The sequence below is a fragment of the Hippoglossus hippoglossus genome, chromosome 7 (genome assembly GCF_009819705.1).
Source record: "Hippoglossus hippoglossus isolate fHipHip1 chromosome 7, fHipHip1.pri, whole genome shotgun sequence".
Taxonomy (NCBI): domain Eukaryota; kingdom Metazoa; phylum Chordata; class Actinopteri; order Pleuronectiformes; family Pleuronectidae; genus Hippoglossus; species Hippoglossus hippoglossus.
In genome coordinates, this window is record NC_047157.1 from 12,239,196 (window position 1) to 12,256,788 (window position 17,593).

A 17,593-nucleotide genomic window follows, 5' to 3' on the forward strand; every position below is an offset into this window, starting at 1 on the left:
GTCACGATATGTTGATGCCATTATGTCTTCTTGTGACATTTTCTAGTTTGAATTGAACAGAGCGTAGATTGTTTTCACAGCAGATTATGCAGATGCTGGAAAATGGAACAAGAGAAGACGATTCAGTCAAGATGGTGCAGATGAATTGGCTGTAAATGGTCCATTGGTGACGTCACTGCTGCCTGATCAATGAGGAGCTTATGTGCATGTGTTTGTGCTTGTATGTGATTAAGAAGGAGTAGATGGAGACAATGTTTCGAAGAAATACAGAGGACACATGCAGGGAGAAGAAATGAGAAAAAGGAGGCGAGAGAAGAAATAGTGTGGGAAGAGACAGGGACATGCTGGCAGAGGAAAATCAGGGTCAACTGTCAGAGCACATCGACACTGAGGGGAAGCAAACCCGAGGATGGGCGGTGGAGGAAGGAGGAAGAGGAGTGGAGGATTCAGATTCAGAGAATGCAGCGAAGGGTAGAGTTACATGTCTTCTAGCATTTTTCCAGGACAGCTTAGTGACAGCTGATCAAGGAGGGATTACTGACGGCCCGTGGCACAAAATATATTTCCGGAATCGCGAGGCATTTGATCTGTCTTATCCGATGGGCTCGGCTGCCTGCTTTCGTTGGCCACACTTCGGTTCGAGCAGCAGATGACGCAAACATGAGCGGAGGAGTGCATCGGCTCATAAGCGACAACTGTCAGGCTTGTGGAGACGTTTTCACTTTAATGGTGAAATCGGAATAAAACAAGACGTGATGCGGGTTGACGAGCTCCTGGCGATAAGCAGTGAGGCATTCTGGGCTTTAATACAGATAAGAAAATGTGAATTAAAACAGTGCATCAGTGCAGTGGAACAACAGCACATCATTTGATTTTACCGGCTGGCTCAAGTTTAATGCAGCTATTTTATTAGGTCTCTAAATGACTTTCTAACCAAGTGGATGGAAAAAAGAATAAACAATAAAACTGCAGTGAAATATGCTTCCCTGCCTAACAAGCTTTAGATCACTCAATAACAACCCTTGGGTATTTTTGTTCATTTACTGAAAATAAGAGCAGATCACAGTTCGGTAATTATATGATGAATCATTACGTGGATAGTCTCACGAGAAAATAGAAAATACTCAGAGTAATGGAGAGGTTCAAGAGGATGTGAAGCCGAAATAGTGAAAAAAGAGGACAGGTAAAAGATTATGACATTAAAACTTGAAAGGTTTATGGAAGTCGTGAAGACATAGAGCAGGAGGAGGTAAAATACATCTTGCAGTGTCATCATCCTGCAGAGGCAGAGGGGCATTAACGGAGGGATATGCATGATATTTCGGTGGAGGAGGCCGTGATGAAAGGACTGATGAAAAGAAATATGAAACAGAGCGGAATATCGGTGGGTGGTGGCAACAGGAGGTGGATGTTTCTTTGAAGAGTGGAGAGATGGTAAATTGGCTCCATGAAAAGAAGGACAGAAAAAGTCAGGGAGAGGAGAGGAGAGGAAAGTGAGGGAATGGAAAAATGGGGAGATGGAAACCCTATGGAATGAAAGAATGTGTGGGGTGAGGTGCTAGTGCATGCAATTTGAATGGCGTGTAAAAATATGTGGAATAATGAGAATAATGAAATTAAATAGTTTCATGAAAAGGTTGCAGAAAATCGTTGCTCAGCAGGAAAAACCAGCAGCAGAATATTTTAACAATCTGTAATAACACCTTCACCATAAAATGTGTGGACATCCCTGTGCATTAAAATTGTGCACTTTTGTGGGGCTTTTTTTTCTTCCCTGCATGACAATGCCGCTGCACACAAAGTGAGGTCCACAAAGAAATCCATCCATCCATCCATTATTTATGCTGTATATCCCTTGAAGGGTGCAGGGTGCATCCCAGCTGACATTGTGCCAGAGGCATTGTGCACCCTGGACAGGTCACCAGTGTATCGCAGGGCCAACACACAGAGACAAACAATCACGCTTACATCAATATTTAAAGTCAATTTAGAGTCTTCAATTGGAGCTGGAGTACGCAGAGAAAACAAACGCCACAGACAGGCCGAGGCCAAATTCTGGGATTGGAATCAAGAGCCTTCTTGTTGTGAGGCAACAGCTCTTTAACCACTGCACAGCTCTGCCGCCCACACACAGAAACATACACACATGATTTAATTCAAAATAACACAAATTGTTCCCTGAACAGACGACAGACATTGTGGGTCTGCTTTGCCTTGTTCCTTCTAGATTTCTATTTGTATCTATGTTCTTTGATTTTGCACCTTTCTTCTGTTGTATTGCTAAAGAAAAACAAAATACAAAAAAATGTGAATTTCTTTTTTCCAGTTGGATGTTGAGCAAATCTCCAGACTCTCGTGTTCCTCAATATTTTTGGAGGCCTGCACAGAGGAGTGGTTATAGCATCATATTACTGCAACTCCATGATTTTAAATAACAACATGTGGTTTCTGTGTCCACATCATACACTGGAAATGAAGATGGACGACTACCAGGTGGTTATCAGGAGACTCTGGCTTCACTTTTGGGAGCTGTCATGTCGTCCATCTATATTTACAGTCTGTGATCCTGATCTATGTTTTGCACTCAACATCATAAACAGTGATTAACATTAATCACTGTCTTTTTCTCATTTATAACACGGAACACCGCAATGAAATAAGGGAATTCTATTTTCAGAAAAACAACGGATGGAAGAACGAAGGAAGATGAATCGAAGGACAATAAGAAATAAAAAGAAAATGTATGGCAAGAATGAAAAAAAAAACACTGAGAGAAACATTTGCTGGGAAAACGGATTAAACTGAGGACATGTTTCCTGCGTAATCTAACAAACTTTAACAAGGAGAGTAATTAAGAGGTTGAGCAGGGAAACGCAGACTGCAAAACAGCCTCCCTTCCTGGAACAGAGACGAAGGGTTAAGGGAAAAAGATGACAGGATCAAAAGGTGAAATCAGAGATTGAGAAATGAGATCACAGATAGAAGATGACTGTAAGTGAGAGGGAAGCCGCAGGGATAAAAAGGCAACAAGGGAACAATGAGAAGCAGTAAAAATAGTCAAGCTAAAAATAAATGAAAGCAAATCAAGAGCTAATAGAAAATGACATGAGATAAGGAAAGAAAATCTGATGGATGGAGACACAAGTAGAAAGAAAGTAGATGAGAAAGGGAGCGAGGTTGTGTTGAGTAATGAAAAACAGATGAACGACACTAAGAGAGATGAGAGTCACTTCTGAAGCTGTGACATATAAAGGACACATAAATTGTGAATTCTACTGATACAGTCTCACACGGGCTCAACTCAGATATTTCTTCAGTGCAGAGAAGGTTTCCTTTCTCTAGCTCCTCGGAGGTGAGTTTTCCCAAAGATTGGATTGTTTTTGTTATGATTTAATCTCACAACAAACACAGAAAGTGAAACATAATACCAGTTTACTTCCGTGAATACAACGTGCCCCTGTACTGTGTGAACAGGATCTGTAGAACCGACAGGAGGCTGGTCTGTGGTAGCCATTTATTTAGCTAGTTAGTATACCTTTAAGACTTCCCATGATCCTTCACTGCATTCATTTAATTCAAGAACCAGCAGAAACAACGGAAACAACAAAGAAGATATTTGGAGGTCGACGCCGTGTTTTACTGATCAACGCTCACATTTCATAATCTTAGCGTTACACTGCAAAGTAAAAAAAAATATACACTAACACCATGATAGAAAGAAAGTGACAAAACTCAGAGTACTAAGGCGCGGCGTCACCATGTTTACATCCGGGCATTCCGAAGACTTGCACTCTGGGCTACCAGCAGAGAACCGGTTTCTCCTCTCCCCGCCCAGGGGAAAGTCCCCGGACCCGAGGCAGAGAGTGCCCTGGTGGGATCCAGCGTCGGCCTGCGCTCCGCCGCTGTGGAGCCGAGACGCTCGTGTTGAGCCGAGCTCGGTGGTCGCAGGTCGACTTTGTCAGCGGTGATAGACATGCAAGTACGCCGAAACACAACGGGGCTCATTCTCAGAATGCACTTTTTACACGGTGCTACGGTAAAATACAGCGGAGATAAGGACATACTTTATCGATCCCAAAGATAATTATCGCACCAGTTTACGCCACCATTACAAATATGCGTTACAGAGAAGAAACAATAGAGCATCTAGTCTAAAGAATATAAAAGTGTACTATAAGTGAAAATAAAAATATAAAGTGAACAGAAATAACGGAGGAAATGATAATAAAGTTATTTAAGACAGTAAACGAACACTCAACTAGTGGCAGTATGTAGTAATGATAAGGATGTTAAGTAATGATAACTATGGGATATTCCACATGAAATTTAACATAATGTGATGAAAAAAACAATAAAGTTACTTATCAATAGTAATGCTGGACATGAAATATAATAGTAATAATAGTATTATTTGTGTCTAATTGTGTCTAATCAGTGTCTGATTGTCAGTGGTCCTCCCGCCAGTAGGGGGACTAGTTGTTCAGTTTGATGGCCACTAGAAGAAAACACGTCTGGAGGAGTTCTGTGGTCTTTTACTCAAAGTAGCTATTTGAAAAAGAAAATGCTGCAAAGTACCTTTACAGTCCCTGTTCATGTTTTTACATCTCTCAATCCTCATAGTATATATATATATATATATAGATATAGCCCTACTCTTAAATAACAAGAAAATTAGTTGCACACAAACTCACTCTTTCCTCAGGTTTTAATCACCTTTATGATTCCCCAGGGGTCAAAGGTCGACACAGTCTGTCACTAAAGAATCACAACAAACACTAGTAACACTGTTTGGTGGACTCTGTTGTCTATAGTCAAGTTTCCTATCAGCGAGAGTGGAACACACCCAAAAATAGATTCTCGAATTTCTTGTCTCACTAAATATAGAGTGTGAAACTTCATTGTGGTTCCATCGACAGCAAGATGGTGTGTGTTGACTTCTACAGTTTGTTTAGGTCGCCATCTAGTGGTCGAAGTGTGACGTGCAGCCCACTAGCACCAAGCCAAGTCCCCTCCTGTTAATTTAAGCCAATCCACCTGACAATAGGGACAAACAATGTTGTTACAAAACCGAAAACTCCCACACATGTCTTTCACTTGTCCTTTGCGAGGTGTTCCCTAACTATTACCTTAACCCTAACCCACTAAGGAGTTTGTGTTTTCATTGGTGTTTGTTTGTTAGCAGCATTACTCAAAAACTACAGACTACAAACTTGGTGGAAAGATGCGGTATGGGTCAGGGAAGAGCCCACGTTGGTGTTTGTTTTAACATGTAGAGAGATTTTCAACATTTGCATCCATTTCCAGGGGAATTACTCCTGGATCTCGATGAAGAAAATCAGGCAGATTTAAGGGACTGATATCTATGAGTGTGTTAGGTCCTTGGCAGCGGTATGTTCAAGTTACATTTACTTTATACCCATTTGTATACTTCACTTGTACTTTGTTCTGCAAAACAATTTCTGACAGATTTTTCTCTATTCTATCTATCACAGTTTGCCACTGTCCTTATTACGGAGCAGCCTGAAGACACCGGCACTGTTGAGCTGGGAAGGTCAGGACCTGAACTCCTACCTGACGATGACGTCAGCTAATATCGTGCAAGTGGTGGGTGTCAGGTGGTTACAGAAGTATCACGTGCCCCATCACTTTCATTCTGCCCTGAATGGGGTCAATGCGGTAGAGGTGTCACCTTTCTGCACTAGAGATGAGAGAACAAAGGCTGTTGTGGTTCCACCTGACCACCACTAGAGGACGCACCAGCCCTGCAGCATCTCTCCCAGCACACAAACAGACACAACATACTGTATTGCACTGGATTAGCCAGGACACAAAAGGATTATAGCATCACACGGAGGCCCTCTCCAAATGGTGCCTGCTGCTAACCTACTTCCCCCCTCTGAGTTATCCCATCATGTATTTGGAGTGGGTGTGGGCCCCGGCAGCAGCAGCATCACAAAGGTTCAGCCCCTCCCTGCTGTATCCTGGAGACACAGGGGGGAGGGAGGGAGGGAGGGAGGGAGGGAGGGAAGGAGGAAGAGACAGAGAGAGAGGATCAGGGTCAGATGAATTCCAGCCTGAGTGACGAAAGGCAGTGTGTGCAAATGAGGAGGGGAGCGTGCATGCATGTGCGTGAGCGTGGACGAATCAGAGCGGGTTATAGAGACAGAGATTGAGGGGTGGATCGTGTGAGAGAAAGACAGGAGGAAATCCAGGCAGCAGGAGGAAAGGGGGCATAAAGGGAGGAAGGAGAAAGGGGGGCAGGAGGAAGAAAGAAGACAAGACAAGGGGACCCAGACTGAGAGGGAAGATGGCTGAGCCGGAGCTGAAATCACGGAGCAGTTGTGAGCGTGTGTCCAAGGCGGCGAGCCAGGAGAAGATAGGTGGTGAGTACAGTGCACGCTTATACTCCTGTAGACACCACCTGGTGCGGGGCTGCAATAATCCGCCATGCGCTCTGATGCAACATTGCCTGATGCAAGAGCACAATCTGATGTTGCTATGGAGACGTTCATCATGCTGTTGTTATGTGTGTGTCAAGGATAGGTGAGCATATTAACTCTTAACCAATTACCCTACAGCAGGGTGCGTCTACTTTGGAACAGAAGGAGGTAAACATTAGGGATAGGTAACGTTCTGGAGAAACCAGTTCTTTACCGGTTCTTTACCTGTTCTTTCAATGTGCATACCAGAGATTCACAAGTAATTGCTGCTCTCGAATTCCCATGGACAGAAAAACTCTCACACCGCAGAAAAGTTTCCCACTTTGCTAATTTCTCCTCGTTTGCCTGCTCCTCTTCTCCTCCAGCAGCCGATGCAGACCCAGACCCAGATGGTCTCATCGAGGAGCGGCCAGCATCTCCATCTGCCTCCCTGGTCCCTGCTCCAACGGCCGCGAGCCCCACCGACGTCGCCCCTGCCAAAGGGGAGAAGATCGAGCTCAAACGCAGCATCACCCTCTTCAACGGCGTGGGGATGATTATAGGCACCATCATCGGCTCGGGCATCTTCGTCGCCCCGTCAGGGGTGGTCAAAGAGACGGGCTCGGCCGGGCTCTCCCTCATCGTCTGGTCAGCCTGCGGAGTGATCTCGACCATGGGCGCCCTGTGCTACGCCGAGCTGGGCACAACCATCACCAAGTCAGGGGGGGACTACACTTACATCTTGGAGGTGTACGGCGAGCTGGCGGCCTTCCTGAAGCTCTGGGTGGAGATGCTCATCATTCGGCCGTCGTCGCAGTACGTGGTGTCGCTGGTGTTCGCTACGTATCTTCTGAAACCTCTCTACCCAGACTGCCCTGTGCCCGAAAGTGCAGCCAAGCTCATTGCCTGCCTGTGTCTCAGTGAGTTTTGGGCTCAGTTCAGAAAGTAACAGAGTTTAGATGCATATCTTCATTCAATGTGATCATTCCTGTAAATCTTCTTCTTATCTCTCACCTCCTGCAGCGTCCCTGACATTTGTAAACTGCATCAGTGTCAGAGCGGCCACCAAAGTGCAGGACTTGTTCACGGCCTCCAAGTTGGTGGCTCTGATCATCATCATCCTCTTTGGCTTCATTCAGATCTCCACAGGTACGTAGCACAGAAGGAGACACACAGGCACTGAATCTTTAGTCCATATGAGGGATCTGTGTAAAACTGTGTGTTCTGTGGCCACATGAAAACCCTAAAGGCACCAAAATCAGTGCTAAACTCACATTATCTAAACACTCTAATGTTTGTATGCAACTTGATATCAACCAGCTGGGTTTCCCAGTCCCGTCTCTTTCTTTATCTGGTATAATTTCCAGTTTTATCACTGAATTCTTGATCACAAGCTGATGATAAACTCAACAGACAAAAACAAGTAAGACAAACTGATATTTAATCTTAACTCGTATTAACTTTAGTATAAATGAAAATATATGGTTCTATTCTTTTGTGTGACAGCTATAGTACAAATATCATAATTTATCTCTATTGTTACTCTGATAATTACAAGTTGTATTAAAATCTACTATAATGATCGGTAAAACTCTACCATGTGATGCAATTGTAATGTTCTGTTACAGACACAGTACTTGTGCAGTAATATAGATATTCTTTCTGTCTCCAAACAAGAACTACTTTCTTCTGTTTAGATATTAAGTGCAATAGTAAAAGAAGTGTAAATAAAATGTGCTCTTACAGTTTGTAGTTTTTATATAGTTACACAATTTATTATTTCACCCCGAACTGTCTGCATGGGTGACTATATCTGGGGTTTATTTCTTTTGTTGCTGATGATCAACAAATTGTTGTCCAACACTAATGAACCCGACCGAGCGGACTGCCCTCCTTTCTGCCTGTTTGCACAGTTGCTGAGTCTGAGCACAAGGCTTGTCTGTGTGCAGCCATGTTGCTGAGTCTGAGCAGGAGTGCAGCCACGTGTGTCTATACAGGTGTACTGTGCATCTGCTGAACACTACAGAGCCTAATTGGTTTCATACATGACTCGTCTGCACAGTAGCCCACAGAACACGATTGAATAGATTTAGTCATGAAAAGGAAATTGTGGAAAATGTATATTCTTGCAGAAATGACTCACATTATTGACTGAATCTTCAATATCACTGTCTTAAACATGGCGGGAAACATTCATGTGACTCCATCTTGAAAAAATAAGGAATATACTTGAAATTATTTTCAAATCTGAAGGAGCAAATGAGCCACAGTCACACCATCTGAAGTAAAACCAGACGAGAACACTTCGTGACCATCGCTCGCTCCGTGCTACATCTGCTGCTCTCCCCCCCTCCCTTTGCGAAGCCATGCCCCACCACCATTGTGCTCTACGCTGCGTTTCCATGGAGACTGGGCGGCGAGGCTTGCCGGCTGTTGTCACACTGTGGTCTCTCAGAGGACTGAGTGAGAAAATAATGAGGGTGTAACAGGCCTCGTGGAAAAGGAAAGTCATTACCATCTGAAAGCGACAGGTAGAGGGGAGAGTCACCCAGAAGCAAGACTACGAGCCTGCACACACACACACACACACACACACACACACACACACACACACACACACACACACACACACACACACACACCCACACACACACACACACACGCTCTAATACAACTCCTTTTGCTGATGCACTGGTTTTTGTAGCGGCTCTGAGTAAATGGGTGGACTCAAAATATATTCTGCTCATATTTAAATGTCGACCAGGCAACAACTCAAATGTGTCAGTACTGGCTCGCTGCTGGTTGAAAATGTCCGACCTGTCAAATGACAAGCAGCATCATACCGGCCTTGATACAAGAAATAGAAAAGCGCCAGGAGCCCTTAATGAGAATCGATTCAAAATGTATGAAACCGCAAGACGTGAAAGGTCAATTATTCCTTAACCTCTAATTTCTTCTGTGTGCAGGTGACGTGCCGTACCTTATGCCAGAGAAGGCATTTGAAGGCAGCAAAATGGGGGTCGACAACATTGTCTTGGCCTTATACAGCGGCCTCTTTGCTTTTGGAGGCTGGTGAGGCATTTGTGACCAATTTTTGATGTAATAACAGTCTGGAAATAGAAACGGTTCGCTTGTTCTTTTTGCAGTGCAATACCCAGTAATTTTTCGCCAATTGCTAAAACAGTGTGGAACTCTTGTTTTCTTTTCTAGGAACTACCTGAATTACGTAACCGGGGAGATGATCAATCCAGAGAGGTGACTTAAATTTGATGAAGGTTGTTTTGAGGATTGTACAGACTGTACAGATATTTGCCAACAGCATGATGAACCTCATCCGTGCTTGTTAACTGCAGCGGACTGCATGGAGACACAGTAAAGAGAGGCTGGACAAAGGAACAGGAACACCATATCATATAATGCATTAGATTGGATTTTTACTGCATCATTAGGTGATGCTTATGCTTTAAAGTATTATGTTATATTATATTAATGCAAAACTGATCACTGTACACAACTATTTGAAACTGTCCTTGGTCATCTTCACATGCATGAAACTGAACACTAGCTAAATGATCACATTATAAGAAAATAAGTGGTCGAGATGTTGAGAGGAGCTCTTCTCCAATGACCTCTGACCTTTCCCTCCGTAGGAACCTGCCTTTGGCTATCATCATCTCCATGCCCATAGTGACTGTGGTGTATGTTCTGACCAACCTGGCCTACTTCACCACCATCTCTCCTGAAGTTATGGTCGAGTCCGAGGCTGTTGCCGTGGTAAGCATTATGCTTCTGTCAAAAACGTTCTGAGACTCAGTTTATTGTATGTTTTACAAAATGTAAGCTGCCTTCCTATGTGTTACTGGCTGTGCTGTCTCGCAGAGTTTCGGGGAGTACCATCTCGGCGTGATGTCCTGGCTGATTCCTGTCTTTGTGGGACTGTCCTGCTTTGGAGCCGTCAACGGATCCCTCTTCACCTCAGCACGGTGCGTGTTTACACATAGCTCAGGGTGGGAGGTGAAGTCAGGCAAGTCCGTTTAAAAACAACATGGTCAGTTAGGGGCACAATTTTCCTGTGCAGTGATGAAACCGGAGTCAGGATGTTTTGAGAAAGGGATACTGGACGTTAGGGCGTGAACGCTCAAACGTTTTAGAGAGGATGTGAAGTGCCATACGATAGGAGAGTAAGGGGTGGGTAGGGGGTGTGTTCCAAAACCTGGGGCTGTTATTGGCTGGAACTGTTAATATAGGGCGACTGTTTTATCAAAAAATAAACATGAAAGAGCTTTCTCTCTTCTAGCTTGTTCTATGCTGGCGCTCGAGAGGGTCAACTCCCCGCAGCTCTGGGACTGGTCCACTCAGACCTTTTCACTCCAGTGCCGTCCCTCATCTTCACAGTAAGACCCCTGCTACTAACAGTGATGATTCAACAGTTACTCTTGTGTTTTACAAATCAGCACCATCAGAAGTGCCTGATTACCCCAAGAACCAAGGATGACATCTAATAGAATCATGGTTAATAAAGGTGCACTAAATCATACATGACCTTTATTAATGCAGCCAGCGTCAACATGTTTCTGGCAGTTGAAAATACGTATAAGCTAAAACAAGTACTGATCATAGATCGGTCTAAATGCTGATTATTGAGTTATTAAGTATTTGTAAAGTTATTTTTAATAGAAAAAATTCCTTTTACTCTCTGATATTTACATGCATCTAATGTGTATTTTGATATGTGCTACATTTAGCATTTGTCACACATATTCCACAAAGACACCTGTGAACTAGAATGGCACACGACCTCCTCCAAGGCCCAACAGTTTCCTTATGAGACCACATTTGAATTCACTATATCTGGATTGTTATTTTGATCGGCACCAAATTGCACACACTCATAAATAGGATTCCCCTAAACCAGATTTTTTAATGAAGAACCATGAATTATCCTGAGAAATCAATGAAATTGTTGAACAACAATTTGCAGTGTTAAAGAAAGTGAAAAGAAAAATCCCGGACCTGCTCTCTGTTCTGGATCAGCACCAAAATGTGATTGTTTCTTCTTTGGGTCGTGTCCCACCCCTCTACAAAATTTCCTAGAAATCTGTTGGGTTGTTTTTATGTAATCTCGCTAACAAACAAAGAAACAAAACAAACAAACGGACCGGGGTGAAAACGTAACTTCCTTGGCGGCGATAAATATCTTTTTAATACTGTGCATGCGTGTATGAAAGACTGACATCATCTTGTTGTTCCTTTTCCCTGATATCAGTGTTTGCTGTCCATGATGTACGCCATCTCCCAGGACATCTTCTCTGTCATCAACCTCTTCAGCTTCTTCACCTGGCTCTGTGTTGGTATGGCCATCGCAGGTTTGATCTGGCTGCGCTTTACCAAGCCCGACCTCAGGAGGCCCATTAAGGTAGAGCACCCATGTCTGATCAGGTGGCAAATATTTCATTGCACAATCTATCTGAGAAAAGTGAAGTGTGAAAGATTTGAAACTCACCGAAAGGTATAGCAGTGATTTAAGATCTTGACCTGAACCTCAGCCACTTTCTCTGTCTGCCTCAAACATAAATAGAAACACGTCCCCCGGTTTCATAAAATCTGTCTTTTAATAAAACAACTATTGTATCACAACGCTTATTATTGTGGGAAATGGAACCACACTGTGATATCAGGATGGGAGTGGTGTCTGCACGGATACATGGCTCTTTGTTTCTGTTTCATCATGGGATTATTACTTTGGTTGACTGGAGTCTTTCATCTCTGCTCTGAGCCTGAGTGCTCTCAGCCTATTTGTTTTATAAGATGAACCTCTAACAAGGAACAAATGGAGCTTTCTTCTTCATGTGTAAACCATTCATGAATCAAGACAATTGTTAGTTTTTTTCACATCTAAATTTATCTTCTGTCACAACAACAACACATTTCTCTTCATCAGCTTACAAAGCTCGGCTACAGAAGCTGAGCATCTGTATTCTATCCATCAACCTACCTACCTACCTACCTACCTACGCACCTACCTACGCACCTACGCACCTACCTACCTACGCACCTACCTACCTACCTACCTACCTACGCACCTACCTACCTACCTACCTACCTACCTACCTACCTACCTACCTACCTACCTACCTACCTACGCACCTACCTACCTACCTACCTACCCACCAACCTACCTACGCACCTACCTACCTACCTACCTACCCACCAACCTACCTACCTACCTACCTACCTACCTACCCACCTACCTACGCACCTACCTACCTACCTACCTACCTACCTTTCTATCTACCTGTATACTATGTATACATATAGTTTAAGTCGCAAAAGTACTTGTTTTGTAGAGTGGCTCCTGTCAGAATCATGTTTATCATGTTATTGGATAATGTTTATTGAGGCATTAATGTGTATGCCACTTAAATGTTGGTTAAATTTGTAAAACGAATCTGAAACTACAGTCAAATCTAAGTTTTGAGTAAATACAAATAAATGTAGTGCAGTGAAAAGATACGTTTTCTTTCTCTGAATTGTAGAGGAGTAGAAGTACAAATGAAAATACTCAATAAAAGTACAAGTATATGTGTACTTAGTTAACCTTCCATAGCTGGTTTCAACTGAAGATGTGATAACAAACACATGAACAAAAAGGCAAATCTGCACGTTATTTTATTCATATTAATTCATATTCCACATCAAGTGAAAAGACAATATTATGAAGTAATAATGAGATGTTTTGACATGCTGCAGTATCTGACATATAGGGCATGTTACATATCTAATTTGACAATTTCTTATATAATTAAAAGGATCAGTTTTGTATGAACCTGAAATTCATTTCTCCGTCACTTTGCCAAACAACAATAGTATTTTTTGGATAGTCCTCTTTTTTTGAACTGCAACAAACCCGTTCTCTTGTCTTTCTCTGTGCAGGTGTACCTGTTCATCCCTGTGACTTTCGTTCTGGGCTGTGTCTTCATGATCATCGTGTCGTTCTGGGCGGCTCCCTTCGAGTGCCTGGTCGGCAGCGGCATCATTCTCACAGGTATCCCAGCGTATCTACTGGGCTTCAAGTGGAAGAAACCCCATGTGGTCAAGAAGATGCTGGGTGAGTGACGCGGCGTTCATTACACTTTGTTATGAGATTCATGTGAAAATATCTGTGGGGGGCACTGATACATTTTGCTTATTTACACAGTGGAAGCGAGGGAATGAAACCAAAGTATTTGTTTGATAAAGTCTATACATTTTTTTTTTTTCTTTTGCAAAAACATGTGCAGTAATGGAGCCAAAGAAAACAGACATGTTGTTGATGTGATGAGCTGTTTCTCCTCAGAAATCTTCACCACGTCCTGTCAGAAGATCTTAATGTCTGTTCCCGAGGAGAGGGAGAAACACGAGGCGGTGGAGTGACGCCACACACACCGAACAAGATGAAGGGCCGACGCAATCACATTTTTGTCTGAACATTCTCAAAGTGTTTACGCTCATTCATGCGTGATTCAGCTACAGCAGTTTATATTTTTAAACCTTTATTTAACCAGCCAGGTAGTTGGTATATTAAGGAGGAGCCTGGCCATCTTGGTTAAAGAGTTTTTATTTATGTATGCTCTTGTGGACAAAGTAAGTGGACATTTGTTTCTGAAAACAACAATGTCAACAAAGTCTAATCTTGTAGTCGGGATTTGAAATTCAGACATTTTACCAGATTTTTGTTCAAAATCTGTTTCACAGTTACATCTCCTGTTAATGCTGGAACATGCCTTTATGTTGCACGTTTGTTAGAGAGTTACTGTCGCAGGCACATGCTGAAATTGAGTGCTCCAGAAACTCTAAAAGTGGCCTCAAACAATAAGTTTGCCATAAACTACATGTTCAAATGAGAATTTGTTTTATACTTTCTTTACATTTACTAAACACTAACAACGAGAACCACACATTGTTTATTATATTTTAGAGTTTTAGGGAATATTAAGCTGTGAGTCAAAGTTGAAAAGACCTCGTATGAGAAACAATTAGTGTACAGAGTATAAATCAACAAGGTCAGGTTTGAAAGAAGAAGTGGTTAATTAACGACAGCAAATCTGATTAGATGTTACACAAAAGCTACTAATATTCATTTAAAATAAATATTGATTTCTATATTTGTATTTTTTTGTATTGATTTGTAAACTGAGTCCACAGCACTAAAGCAAAAAAAAAGACAAAGCTGTGTATGTAATGTTTCCTTAAGATGTGTTGCTGTGAAACAGGTCTGTTTCTCGTACCGTTTTATTTTCGGTGTCAGCGCTCCATGTGATGATATTTGATGGATATCTGAGGATCTGTATAGATGTTATGTTAGCAGCTGTATTTAGGAAACTTCATTGTAGTGTTTTGTATCTTTTATCCTTGATCTGTGCCAGCCGTGGTGGTGCTCATGTTGCCTTTTATTTTTGTCTTATTGTCAATGTAAGACCAAAATGAATGTTGAAAATTAAGTTTTTTTATTGGGAAGTTGCCTATAAAGTCCTGCTTTTAAAGTGAATATCTTTTTCCAAAGTTATTACAAGCACTTTCCCAGTCCGCTCATGACCCCAGAGGAAATGAAGCCTCTGAGGAATATGAAGGAGGATGAAAAAAAAGCTTTCTGGGCTTTGTGCAGAATAGAACGACAGTCCCCTCAAATGTCAACGTTTTATTCGGCCCGTCAGCCTCTGCTGAGCATTTCACTGAGTGCTGACGGTCCACGGTTTGCAAGATAGTGTGAAATCAACTGGATGCAGATTGGTTGAGGACAAATTAACAGAAAGTGACTTTGAAACAGAAACAACGAGGGAAACGCTGCCAGTTAAATACGTCCAACATGTTTATCCTCTTAGTAACATCCTCTTTAAACAACTGCAGATGAAATGTCTTTATTATTTGAGAAGCTCTCTTCAACCATCATTATGTTTGTTAATGGAAAGTGGACCAAGGCATCAAGTTCAATCAATTACATTTTAAAAACACCATCATGAAAATCTATTTACATGTAAAGAGAGAGAGGGAAGGACATCCCAAATGCAGAATCCCCCCAGTACTGGGGGATTTAAAGAACAATGTAAAGAAAAGTTAGGGTTAGTTTTTTTTTCACATTCAGCATCTTAAGGATTTAAAAAAATCTTTGTGACAGGTATTTGTGAGCATATCAACAAACAGCCCGGTGCTTAAAGGAAGATAAGTGCCCTTTATCAAAGAGATCCGATGAAATGAAACCAGGCAGGACATGATTCCCAATGACTGTGATTATGAATATGCACAGTTTCTGTTGGAATCAACATATATTTATGTGATGCACGGAATACTGGATGTGTATACAAGGTGTTATGACTTGATAATGCCTTTAATGATGTTTGCCTAAAACAATGAAATGTTATGGACGGGAAAAAACTCTAATAGCATATTTGTAATCTTTAAATTTGAAAGTACCGATGTGAGTTATTGTAACTGTTGCATGTCAGTGACCATGGCAGGTACATGTAATAATAAACATATTTTTGTTCAAGCTCATGTCTGTGTTTTGTAAAGACGACGGGCAACAAAAGAAGTGCAGTGAAATCTGATTCATCTCTGCTGCAGCCTAATATACTCGCACCAGTTAACAAAAGGCCACAGGCTCTCCTCAGATAACAGTCTCCAATAGAACGAGCGTCCCCCAAAACACAAGACGGCTTCGAATCCAAATGAAGATGTTTCACAAGCAGGATCTCCTTGAAAAATGTTGTCCAGTGGCGTTATCGCCTCAGCCATCAAGTGTCTGGGCGGTGATCCGTGTGAAACGCTCTGTCCCTTCTCGTTTGTCTTGTCTTGTTTGTTGGCTGTCAGACAATGATGCTGCTGACGCCTGCTCTGGCAGGACAGTTCATATCCGTGTGGAGAGGAAATGAGAGGGTCTGATGGCTGCTGATGGAGCCAGTGTCACAGCTCCAGGAGACAATATTAGCGATGGGTAGATTGGACAAGGCAAGGAGCCAATATTGCACAACCGACGTTTGGAGTGTTTTTATACCTTCTAAAAAAATGAAGGTGCCTGAACAGGGGCTGGAGTGGTTCATTTCATGATAGTCATATAGGTCAAATCCAGCTTCAGTGGTTTCAGGTATTAAAACCAAGTATTAAAACTAAGTATTAAAGCTCATTTATTAAAGGAGGAGTCAGTCACATAGCACTAAAACATACTCTGAAACTATATTTCTGAAGTTGTGCACATGAATGGTTAAATCACATATTGTTTTCTGTTGGTTTGATTCTATTTGCAAATTTAAATATATATTACACACAGCTATCGTTCTGCTGTGAGCAACAACCCAGGGGCAAAGCTATAAATGATACATGGAGCGTCAATTGTTTATAGGAAGCTAAGGTGAAACTGACTCAACTTTAGTGCAAAACACATCAACCTGCGCACATAATTGGTGTTGTTTGCATTGAGCCATTTTCCATAAAACAAGAAGAGTCTTGCAAGTGTGGTGAAATAAATCCACTTGTCCCACGAGGATTCTGCCTGACTTCAACCATGTTCTCGTAATAAAGTACAAATAGTCATTTCATTTTCAAATTTGTTGTCTTTGGTAAGTTGTTATTAATTTGGTAAGCAAATTTGATTGGCTTTAGAAAAAAAAAATGTAATCTACAATTTTGGAGCTAGATAATAAAACCAGTAAGATAATCAGACTGTTCTGTTAATGCAAATTGATGAACCTCGATATGGCATTCATAAAATATTAAGCATAATACAAATCAATAAATTGCATGTTTTCTTATCCCACTTCTAATTATAGTTTTATAGTCCTGAAAAAAAAAATTATGCACATGGCTATTTAATTGTTTCTGATGTTAGAGCAAGAGACTTACCAGACATGACCAGCAGGGGACGATAGAGGATCATCAACAGGAGAGGTCGACTCGCTGGAGCGGTCCAGCAAAGCACTTTAATTCATGCATCTCTCTGTCTTCTGGTTTGGATTCCTTCTCATATGGTTTTATTTGAATCAATGTTTTATTTTTATTTTTATATTACATACATTTATTAAACCTAATGTATTTTCAAGAATGACCTGTTCACACATTCACACCTGAGCTCAGTAGCCCGCGGGAACCACAGTTGTTAATGATGCTGAGGCAAGGCCCCTTTAATGTTATCATCATTAAAA

The 17,593-nt window shown here is 41.9% G+C and overlaps 1 protein-coding gene across 4 annotated transcripts; it reads left to right on the forward strand.

Moving 5' to 3' along the window:
* The first annotated feature begins 6,026 nt into the window (after window positions 1-6,026).
* Window positions 6,027-16,653, forward strand: LOC117764693 (large neutral amino acids transporter small subunit 1-like). 4 transcript variants are annotated; one of them, XR_004614426.1, is made up of 12 exons: window positions 6,082-6,383; window positions 6,806-7,339; window positions 7,443-7,568; window positions 9,386-9,491; window positions 9,630-9,674; window positions 10,070-10,193; window positions 10,299-10,402; window positions 10,717-10,813; window positions 11,686-11,835; window positions 13,353-13,527; window positions 13,756-14,237; window positions 16,641-16,653. XR_004614426.1 is itself a non-coding variant. In XM_034590671.1 (11 exons), exons 1-11 carry the CDS (start codon window positions 6,308-6,310, stop codon window positions 13,830-13,832), a joined length of 1,614 nt encoding a protein of 537 aa, XP_034446562.1. In that variant the 5' UTR covers window positions 6,027-6,307; the 3' UTR covers window positions 13,833-15,945. The 4 variants fall into 4 exon arrangements, 2 of the variants coding, with proteins under 2 accessions (XP_034446562.1, XP_034446563.1); XR_004614427.1 differs by having other exon boundaries at window positions 6,084-6,383; window positions 6,809-7,339; XM_034590671.1 differs by lacking the exon at window positions 16,641-16,653 and having other exon boundaries at window positions 6,027-6,383; window positions 13,756-15,945.
* The last annotated feature ends 940 nt before the right edge of the window (window positions 16,654-17,593 follow it).

What these genes read in the sequence shown, in the direction of transcription:
- LOC117764693 (XM_034590671.1), top strand. Translation starts at nt 6,308, where the DNA reads ATGGCTGAGCCGGAGCTGAAATCACGGAGCAGTTGTGAGCGTGTGTCC. An exon ending in GAGATGATCAATCCAGAGAG is followed by an intron (nt 9,675 to 10,069) that starts GTGACTTAAATT and finishes TTCCCTCCGTAG; the next exon opens with GAACCTGCCTTTGGCTATCA. An exon ending in AGTCCGAGGCTGTTGCCGTG is followed by an intron (nt 10,194 to 10,298) that starts GTAAGCATTATG and finishes GCTGTCTCGCAG; the next exon opens with AGTTTCGGGGAGTACCATCT.